Source organism: Loxodonta africana, unplaced genomic scaffold (genome assembly GCF_030014295.1).
Source record: "Loxodonta africana isolate mLoxAfr1 unplaced genomic scaffold, mLoxAfr1.hap2 scaffold_85, whole genome shotgun sequence".
NCBI lineage: Eukaryota > Metazoa > Chordata > Mammalia > Proboscidea > Elephantidae > Loxodonta > Loxodonta africana.
Genome location: NW_026975592.1, coordinates 609,044 through 620,207, shown reverse-complemented (window position 1 = coordinate 620,207; position 11,164 = coordinate 609,044). Strand labels below are relative to the sequence as shown.

Genomic DNA, 11,164 nt, shown 5'->3' with positions numbered 1-11,164 from the left:
AGGAGACTCCAGTGTAGCACATTTGTTCAATCAGGGATGTGTAATGAATTTACAAATAGATGCAAAACTGACTTGATCCACAATGATTGAGGGAAATCAATTGAACCTCCATCAGACAACATTTTCAGTGTTATGGACAAGAATTATTTGTGTTATCAGTTTTCAATAACTCGAAGAGTTATAAAATATCTCAAAGACAGTGAAAGGCATAATCCTCATAGAACCATGTAGCCCCAAGGGGAGTGCTATAGATAACACATAGCTTTCATTGAAGACTGCCAGGAATCTTTTGATATTTCAAAGTCTTTCACAGTTTTTTCCTCACAGAAGCTAAATTTCTTTAGCAGCTATACATCAAAAGAAGTAGAGATTATTTTGAAATAACATAAAATTACATAAAGGGAAAACTATTTTTCCATTTATTTTTATTATTTACAAAGAAAAAGTGCAAACTTTCTATATCCATTGGAGTCTTCACAAGAAACAGCATACTCAAAACAGCAGATTAAAAAAAAATTAAAGAAGATTATTTATTGATGTATGAAAAAGTTTAAGGGAAATTAATTAGGGATGATGATAAAGCATTCCAGGCCTAGCTATCAGTAGGAAACCATTGCCACAATTATGGCTGAGGGAATGAGTAGAATAAATGATTACAAAAGGAAATATGAAAGTAGGAGACGCCTATCCAACAAGACCTGTGACCCTAGTTTAAGGTACCCTGTTACTGATAAACCACGGGAGAGGCCCAGGAGAATAAACCCTGACATTCTTTTCTTCACACCCTGTCCTCTAACATTCATCTAGTACTTCCTGTTGACCAGAGAAGAAGGAGGCCTGGTTGAGAAACACCATGGAACCCCGCCATGGAAGAGAAGAGTGAGAATAGACCTGAAGGGCCGAGAGGAGTATATCTTGCTCACTTTCCAACACTTTATTAAATTGTTTTCCTAGGTAAGATGGTGAGCATTCCTATTTTGGAAAACAGAGAACATGGTAGAAATAAGTAAATTGTCTTCCAACTTAAATTTGTACAATTAATGTTTATTGACCTCCACTCTGGTTCAAACATTAAAGTAGATCTGGGGATAAAGAGGTGAAGAAGGCAGATACAGCTTTCCTTCTCTGTGGCTTATTTAAACGGTTTTTGAATGGAAGAGTGAGGTGATTTAATCTTAATCTGTATATCAACAGTGTGTAAAACAAGAACCAAGAGTTGGTTAGAAGCCAAAGCTCTTAACCACTGCCCCACCAGGGCCCTTCATATACAGGTATATATATATATATATACATATATGTGTGTGTGTTTCTACGTGTATGTGTTGTTGTCTTTGTTGTGTGCTGTGGGGTTGATTTTTACTCATAGTGACTTTATATTACACAGTAGAACTGCCCCATAGGGTTTCATAGGCTGAAATCTTTATGAGAGCAGATGGCCAGGTCTTTTCTCCCACAGAGTGATTCATAGGTTTGAACTGCCAATCTTTTGGTTAGCAGCTGAGTGCTTAACTGTTGTGGCACCAGGGCTCCACACCCACACGTAGATGAGTTCCCTAACATTTCCTGCTGGCTGAGAAGGAGTTGGGTTTATTACATGATGAGCTCCCTGTGCCTGAATATCCTCGAGCAAATGCCCAGTGACCACTTGTCACAAGATGTTGTAGATGACATTCCAGCACCAACAGAAAAAGCTGGATTAGACAGCCTCAATGGTTCTAATCTTTTTGTAAAATAGAAATTGCATATTTTTTTCTCTTCTTTTATACTGTAAAGGAAAATAGTTTGTATTTTTAAAATGCTTTGTTCTTATTTGCAAACCCAAAATCTCATCACCCTGCTATTAAAAATGTTGTCTTTATAGGATAATCCCAATATCTGTGTTCATCATCAGCACTGAAGTGAAAGAAAACAGGATGAATGTGACTGACTTAATTCTAATAGGACTTACACAGAATCCTCAGATGCAGAGAATTCTAGTTGTTGTTCTGTTTATCACCTACATTGTCACTGTTACAGGAAACCTGCTCATTGTGGTCACCATAATCTACAGTCAGACATTGAAATCCCCGGTGTATTTCTTCCTGGCCTTCTTATCTTTGATAGATGCCTGCTACTCCTCTTCCATAATCCCCAAAATGCTAGCTGACTTGCTCTCTGAGACAAAAACCATCTCCTTCAGAGGCTGCATGACACAGATCTTTACTGAACATTTCTTAGGTGGTTCTGAGGTTGCCCTCCTTGTGGTCATGGCCTATGACCGCTATGTGGCCATCTGTAGACCTCTGCACGATGTGACCATCATGAACCACCATATATGCTGCCTTTTGGTGGGGGTGTCTTGGACAGTGGGTTTTTTCCACTCTATTGGACAGATTCTTGTCACTTTCTGGCTCCCATTCTGTGGCCCCAACATCATGTATCACTTCATGTGTGACGTCTTTCCTCTGATACAACTTGCCTGCACAGACACTTTCCTTGTTGGTCTCTCAGTTGCTACCAATGTTGGGGTAATCTGTGTAATATCCTTTGTAATGTTGTCGATATCCTATGTTGCTATCCTATATTCCTTGAGGACTCAGAACTCTGCAGGGAGGAAAAAGGCCCTCTCTACCTGTGGTTCCCACATCACTGTTGTTGTCTTGTTCTTTGTGCCCTGTATTTTTATGTATATGCGACCAGTAGCCACCTTCTCCGTGGATAAATCCATAACTGTCTTGTATACTCTTGTCACTCCCATGTTAAATCCCATTATCTACACAGTAAGGAATGCAGAAGTAAAAAATGCCATCAAAATATTATTGAAAAGAAATGTAATTTCAGATAATAAATGACCCAGCATGAAGATTGTATTTCTATCATAATCTTTACATTTTGTTTTATGTTACATACATATATGTGTAAAAATGTATATGTTTGTGTGAGTATATATATATATATATGTAGCTCTTTCTCACATATATCACTTAACTTCCATAGAACCTTTGCGCAAGAATGGCATGGAGGTGGTGTCTGACCTCCTCTATCTTCACAAGGAGGAAGAAGAATCAAAATTAGCAACCCAAGCCTGATTCCTCATGGAAGTCAGACATGCCTCCTCTCTCTACCATCTTTACTAATTCTGACACCAGCTGCCCCTCCTATGGCACTCTCTACTTCTCTGCTGAGTTCAATAATTCATTGCAAAGGCCACACAGAAGTCACAGACAATACTCACTATTATGGTGTTTATTAGGGAAGTAACAGTTACAATTCAGTCCCAAGAACATTCAATATACAGTGCTTCCATAAAGAACAGCTGTGCTGAAAGGCACACCTCTCCCTGGTCTTAGACATATGCCCAAAGGCACTCAACTTTCTCCATGAGCCTGGAAACCCACCGGGTGGTTGCCTGCTGCTGGATGTCTCCTGCTGGGTCTTTTCTGCCACTGCTTCTCACCATCTTCAGGGTTACAGCTCACTCTCTCTGTTGGTCTCCTGCTTCCAGGAGCTTCTCAGCACAGGGACCCCAGGTCCAAAGGGCATGCTGGCTTCTGGCTGTTCTTCCCTGGCAGTGGTGGGATCTTCTCTTTTCCCCCTCTGGGGTGGCTGATTTCAAGCCCAGCAGGATGACAAAACTGACCAATCCCTTTGGTGGGCCATAATTACCCCACCACTCAATCGCACCAATCTCCTGGGAGGGATTACAAGACCAAGGCTATTAAGTCCTCACAAAAGTCATCCATCACACCACACTTTGCAACAGTTATTCTGATTTTACAGACGAAGAGAAATAAAGTTAAAAGAGGCTAAATGATCAGCCCAAAGTCCGAGTCAGTGCTATTTGCATTGTTTTAATTGTTTTAATTCCAATTCCCACGTTCTTTCCACCATTTCAGATGGTATCAGAATCAAAGGCAGAATTTTATCAAAGCCTTTCTTGTTTTGTTACAAATGGAAAATTCTCTTCTCTAATTGCAGAGTTGTATAATAGACCTGCATGTGTAAGCTGTTGGCACTCAGAACCTGTATTCCCTACTGGTATCTAGGAGAGTGCAGAATACAGTTTAGAAAGAAAATACTCTCTCAGTACACTGTCAATATACCAATGTTTAAAATTATATGGGCTTCTTTTTCTGTTGAGTAAAAGTTGACAGTAATAAAAATTAATTGCATTTAAACCTATGTGAAATTTTAAAGTGTCCTTTTGTGGTCACAATGACCCTATAAAACTGAAATTTAGTTAGTGTTATTATTTTACAGATAAAAAAATGGGCAGGGTTGTAAAATTTAAATAATTAGATCATAGAACAAATAAGTCAGCCTTGAGCTCAAATATTCTCACTTCACATCCTGTGAACTTTTCATTATATGTATACTTCTTTGGTGCTGGTACTTAGTTATGGCCTGTTTTTTTAAAACCATTTTTTTCTTTTTTATTGTATGTGATACCTATTGCCGTTGAGTTGATGCTGTACTCTTAGCGACCCTACAGTACCCTATAGACCAAAGAGCGACTGATGCATTTTAACTGCTGAACTTTTGATTAGCATCCAAACTCTTCTTAACTACTACTCCACCAGGGCTCCATATGTGGTAGGAAGTGACATTTTATTAGATATAAAATCATTTAAAAAACAGACAAACAGATTGCTGTCTAGCCGATTTGGACTCATAGAGACTCTATAGGACAGATTAGAGCTGCCCCACAGCATTTCCAAGGAGTGGCTGGTGGATTCAAACTGCCGACCTTTTGGTTAGCAGCTGTATCTCCTAACCACTGGGCCACCAGGACTCCTTAGTGGTAATTAAGTGCAGATTTTTTCAAAAGCACATGGTAACATAACAATTTCATTATTAAAATTTCACTATATAATTAGTTACTGGAATCTAACATTGTTAAGTATATATCTGAGACTCATCTAGCAAACTGCTTTCAGAGATGGCTTAAGCATTAGGCTTATAAGAAAAGAGAAATCATTACTCCTCAGTTGATCAAAGGAAGACTTCTCAGCTAAACAACTTACCTAACTCATAAAAGTTTGTTGCAAATAACTTCTGATTCTTTTCAAAAATGAAGTCTGCTACCACAAGACAAATGTATGTCATAGTTGTCTTTATAGCTACCTGTTTTGACAGAGAGTTCCATCTCGTGGGTATCGTATGTTTTACTGAAGAAGTCAGAGAACTCTATGATGTAACTATATTTAGCAAGGCTATTATGATTCTGAAACACAATGGTGGTTAAGAACATCAGATTCAGGATTGGTAGACATGGGTTTTCTTTCTCACTGTGCCGCTATCTCATTGCATGATCTTAAACAGGTCTCACTATTTCTATAGGCAGTTCACTTAGGTAACTTAGAAAGTGTCTTAGTAATCTAGTGCTGCTATAAAAGAAATAGCCCAAGTGGATAGCTTCAATAAAGAGAAATTTATTCTCTCACAGTCTAGTAAGCTGGAAGCCCAAAATTCAGGGTGTCAGCTCCAGGGGAAGACTTTCTCTGTCAACACTAGAGAAAGGTCCTTGTCATCAATCTTCTCCTGGACTAGGAGCTTCTCTGCACAGGAACCCCGGGTCCAAAAGTCATGCTCTGCTCCTGGCACTGCTTTCTTGCAGGTATGAGTTCCCTCACTCTCTGCTTGCTTCCCTTTCATTTCATCTCTTGTAAGGTAAAAGGTTGTCAGGTCACACCCCAGGGAAACTCCCTTTACACCGAATCACAGATGTGACCTGAAGAAGGGTGTTACATCACACACTAATCCTCTTTTACCACGGGTAGAAATTATGATTTAAAACACAGAAGATATTGTAACAATTGAGCAGGAATGTGATGGTGGTTTGCACCAGGATGGGAGTAGTGGAGGTAGATATATTATGCTGGTAGCTTCAATGGTACCTGCTGATGGATTTGATGTGGGGTGTCAGAAAGAAAGAAGGGTAAAAATTATTCCAAAGTTTTGGACTTCACCCTCTGAAAGATAGTATTGCTCTTTATTGAGATGACTTCATGTACAGATGCCATGATTAACATGGCTAACTTTTACATGACTGCTTTTCAAATGCCAAGCACATTTAATCCTTGTCAATATTGAGTCATACACTATTATTATCTTTATTTAGTAGATAAAATAACTAAGATAGAGAGAGGGTAAGGAAGTTTTTTGATGTTAGTCACTAGGTCATACCCCTAGTCTTACACTGAAATAAAGAGCTAACAAAGGTAATTCTGAAAATGTGTTTAGCCTCTGAACCCCTCTACTATTTTCTGTCAAATGAGGACAACTAGCTTGAAGTATGGCTGTGAGAGTGACAAGACTACTAGCTCTGCAATTGGCCCAAAGTAGGTACACAATCAATGTCAACTACTTTTATCAGCTATTGAATTTTTTAAGAGTAAAACCAAAACCCACTGCAGGTGAGTCGATTTCGACTCATAGCGACCCTATAGGACAGAGTAGAACTGCCCCATACGGCTTCCAAGGAGTGCCTGGTGGATTCAAACTGCTGATCTTTTCGGTAGCAGCTATAACTCTTAACCACTACACCACTGGGGTATCTATGTTTACTGCCTGTGAAATTGGATAACACGACTGTGACTATTAAAATTATAGTGTTCTTTCTGTGAGGCTGTATCTGTGCCACCCCAAAACACCTAGTTATCAAAAAGAATGAGGACACATTTTTCTCTCATTTATCGGCATTCTGTATATTCTTCTTCTTTATGAAAGGTTTTTAAACACCCAGCATGAATCTTTTTTTCTTCTCTATCAAAGTGATTACAAGCTATTCCAAACACACACATACACACAAACACACGCACATAACCACCACCACCACCACCACTATCACCAGAATTAATGGTTAATTTTGGCATAGAGTAGATAGAGGCAAAATTTGTCACATGATTACTGTTTTAATGTGAATGTCACATCTAATTTTCTGGCATCAATATATAGATTTACTTACAAGTGTTCTCACTCCCCGATGCCCTCCCCTTCAATCCCACTTTTTTGTACCTTACTGCTCAGCATTCCCCATCCCCAGAAAGATCTCTGCTGTCCACTGGCCTCCATCACCTTCTCATGCTTCTTTCTTTTCTCTACTTCCATTTTTGCAATCTCAGACTGAGTCCTGAGAAAACAAAGGACTGAAGAAATTAAGCCGGCTTTCCCCATAGGAGATATTAAAATGTTTCATAAATTATAAAGTTCTATGTAAAGGTTAAACATTATTATTACATGCAATGATCAAAAGCTAATATTAATTGATTGCTTTTTATATTCTTATATGCTAGGCACTGTGCAAGGCACTTCACATAGATTACCTCTTTTGATTTTTTTTAAAGCACTATGTATAGTAGGAAACTTATTCCTTCTATTTTACATATTGAAAAATTGAGACAACAAAAGATTTAGCCTTTTACCCCAGGACATGTGGTTAATGAGGAGCAGGTCTGAAGACCTAATTCAAGTCTCTCTAGCCTCAAGTCTTTCTCTTGACCTTGATCACTTGTGACTTCTCATGTAAAAACTTACCTTACCTAGGTAGTTAGCATGATCCTTCTTTAATATTTATGTATCAACACAGGCTTTAAGAAGACTCTCATCCTAACTCATGGAGGCATAAGATTGGATTCAAAAAACACTTAGGGGTTTGATCTATGCCTATCTCCCTATTTCCTCTGAGAATTTCTCATCTTCCCTTTCAGGAGAATTTAGAATGAGAATTTAGAACTGCTTATATACTTATTTGGGGTCCTGGTGACACAGTGGTTAAGAGCTACAGCTGTTAACAAAAAGGTTGGTGGTTCAAATCCACCAGCCACTCCTTAGAAACCCTATGGAGCAGTTCTCTGTCCTGTAGGTTCTTTATGAGCCGAAATCAACTCGAAGGCAATGGGTATATACTTATTTATTTCAAGTCAACTAATAACACATTACTACCCTTGTCAAATAGTATTTCTAAGCCACCCTAAATTTGTTAGTAAAACTAAGTAGTTCCCTGGTTGGCATAAACAGTTCTCGTTTGACTACTAACCTAAAGGTTGGTGATTTGAACCCACTCAACAGCTCCATGGAAGATAGGCCCAGTGACCTGCTTCTGTAAAGACTACAGCCAAGAAAACCCTATTCAGAAGTTCTACTCTGTAATATATGGGGTCACCATTAGGCAAATCAATTTGATGGCAATAGGTTTGATTTTTATTTTTTGTATCATATATTGAGCATTTAGTATTTGCAAGGCACTTTCACATTTAAACTCAAATAACCCCATAAGTATGTTATTCCTAATTCATAGGGGGGAGAGCTTACGTTCAGAATGTTTTGTTTCACTTGCCTGGTGTTGTATAACTACTAAGCAGTAGAACTAAAAGCCAGCTTATTCTGTTTCAGTTCCATTACATTCTCTAATTTAAGATTTCTCCTAAATCAGAAGTTTCTGAAAAGAGTTGGACCATGTTGCCTACTGAGCAGAATAATAACCTACTCATACATTATAATGAGAATTTTCTGAGAATCTAAACACATGGAGGCCAGAATGTGATCTATAAAAAAATAAGTAGGTAGATAATAGACGATGGATGGATGGATGGATGGATGGATGGATGGATGGATGGATGGATGGATGGGTCAGTGAGTAGATTCTTTTCATTTTGCAAATGAGGATAACTGAGATTGAGAAAAGAAACAGACATTTACAAAATTGCACATTCAGATGGTGGTAGATTAAGGATAAGAATTCAGCTTTCCTAAGTCTCAACCTGTTTATCTTTTCCCTACATGGAATAGCCAATAGTCTCACTTTTTACGTGTAATTCAAACAAAAGTAATTGTTTTATTTGCCTAATTGATCTATATAATTGTCCCAATTACTGTAATGAATTGAATTGTTCCCCCCCCCCCAAATTTTGCCAACTTGGCTAAGCCATGACGTCCAGTATTGTCTGATTGACCAAAATTTTGTCATCTGATGAGATTTACCTATGTGTTGTAAATCCTGTCTCTATGATGTTAATGAGGCAGGATTAGTGGCAGTTATGTTAATGAGGCAAGACTCAATCTACAAAATTAAGTTGTTTTAAGCCAATCTCTTTTGAGATATAAAAGAGAGAAATGAACACAAGCACTTAACCATTGCACCAAACTACTGTAGAACAATTGTAAACAGAGAAGACACCTGTGATTTATCACCTAAGTCAACAAGAAGGTGTAGTCCATTTTACTGAGAATCAGAAAGGCATTCATTACATAAAAGAAAACAATCTGTTCCAAAAATATTTAATATTTGTTGTGTGTCTTAATTACCTAGTGCTGCTGTAGCATAATGGTCAAGAGCTATGGATGCTAACCAGAAGGTTGGCAGTTCGAATCCACCAAGCATTCCTCAAAAATACTGTGATGCGGGAGGCGGGGCGAAGATGGCTGAGTAGGTAGGAGCTACCTCAGATCCCTCTTGTAACAAAGACTTGGAAAAACAAGTGAATCGATCACATACATGACAATCTATGAACTCTGACCATCAAACACAGATCTAAAGAGTTGATCTGAGTGATAGGGGAGCGAAAAGCTGCACCCTGAAGCAGTTACCGCCTCTGGAACGGGCCTCCAGTGCCACAACCTTAAGCTCTCGCAGTTCCCGGGTGCTAAGTGGCGGGGCTGATTGCGACTTGCTGAGACGGGGCAGGCACGAGACATAGCCCTAACTCCTAGCCCCCTAGGGTAACCTCAGGAGAGACTCAACCAGTGCAAGCAGGCGGCACACTGATGTAGCTAATGAGAGAAAGAGCAACCATGGGGAAGGGGTGACTGTTTTCGGAGACTGGAGCCAGTGTCCCAGCCAGAAAACCTTGGCGCCGGGCTTTGGACTGGGCACAGGGGAGCTGAGCACGGCTTCCTGAGACAGCACAAACACGGGATGCAGCTCTAGACCCCTGAAGTGACCTCGGGGGAAGCCCAGCCAGCGCAGGCAGGCAGCACAAGGACACGGCTGACAGGAGAAGTCACCAGGAGGCAGTGACTGGTTTTGGAGCCTGGAGTGCTGCATCCCAGCAGGGGAAACTTGGTGCTGGGCTTTGGACTGGGAGAGGAGGAGCTGACGATGGCTTCTGAGACAGCACAAACACCAGCCGCAGGCATGACCCGCAGGGGCAATCTCTACCCAGCCAGCGCACACAGGCTACAAGCCCCTGGCTCCTCGGAAATCTCAGATAAAAAAGTCATCACCAAGCAAGGTAAGTAACTTTGTCTATATGGCTGGGTGCTACTCTCTCCTATCTATACTATCCCTCCCCTCCCTGCCACAGGTGGCTTTGTTAACATTGGAATTTCCTGGCAAGGGAGTGAAGTGCTCTGAAGTTTTTTGTTGTTTTTTTCTTTTCCTAACCCATTCTCCTGGCCTGAGAGAAGCAGCTACTAAAAACCCAGGGACGAAAAATTCCTTCCCTGAGCTCCCTAAATTGGAATAAAAATACAGAACCAGCTCCAGCCAAGCATATGAGATCCACAGTCTTTGGCTTGTATCCCTACAGGGAACAAGGTGGCTATTATAATGGAAAGACAATTCTGATAGAGATCTGACTATAATTATTTTAGCAGATCACTGGAAAGGCAAGTTTTCCAGGTCTGATATCTCTACCTATTAAACAGAGCCCTCACTGACACAGGACGGGGAACTGAGGGCTGAAGCTCCACCCAAACCACCTAGCCACCTGCCAAAGGGGTCTGAGGATACTGACACCTACCAATCTTTAGAGATACATGCATTGGGTGCCTAAAGTACAGATGCAGAGCCCACCCACCAAAGGGCTTTAGGAATAGAGACATACCTACCTCACTGGCACGTGGGGGAAGGCTATCAACATCCTGCCCCCCCCCGGAGTGTGAACGTCTGCTGCTACTACAATCTGGTGCACGCAACTATCACGACTACTTCTCTAATTGTATAGGTGACAGTCTATACCACACATTTGGTGACCCAAAATCAGAACACCTAACCTGATTCTATTCAAGAATAGTGAAAGGACTCTTAGGCTTATATATCTGGTAACAGCCCAAACCAGCTGGTAATAGGACATAAGTAATTCAAAGGCTACAACAATCAAGACAGCACAATCTAGTAGCCCATCTAAGTATATCGAAAGAAAACAAAAAAAAGATAAGACTCAGTGAGCAAATATAAAATAAA

The 11,164-nt window shown here is 40.1% G+C and overlaps 1 protein-coding gene across 1 annotated transcript; it reads left to right on the top strand.

Moving 5' to 3' along the window:
• Nucleotides 1–560: 560 nt before the first annotated feature.
• LOC135230193 (olfactory receptor 4C3-like) lies at nucleotides 561–3,714 on the top strand. Its single transcript, XM_064279146.1, has one exon. The coding sequence runs from the start codon at nucleotides 1,914–1,916 to the stop codon at nucleotides 2,829–2,831; it is 918 nt and encodes a 305-aa protein (XP_064135216.1). The 5' UTR covers nucleotides 561–1,913; the 3' UTR covers nucleotides 2,832–3,714.
• The last annotated feature ends 7,450 nt before the right edge of the window (nucleotides 3,715–11,164 follow it).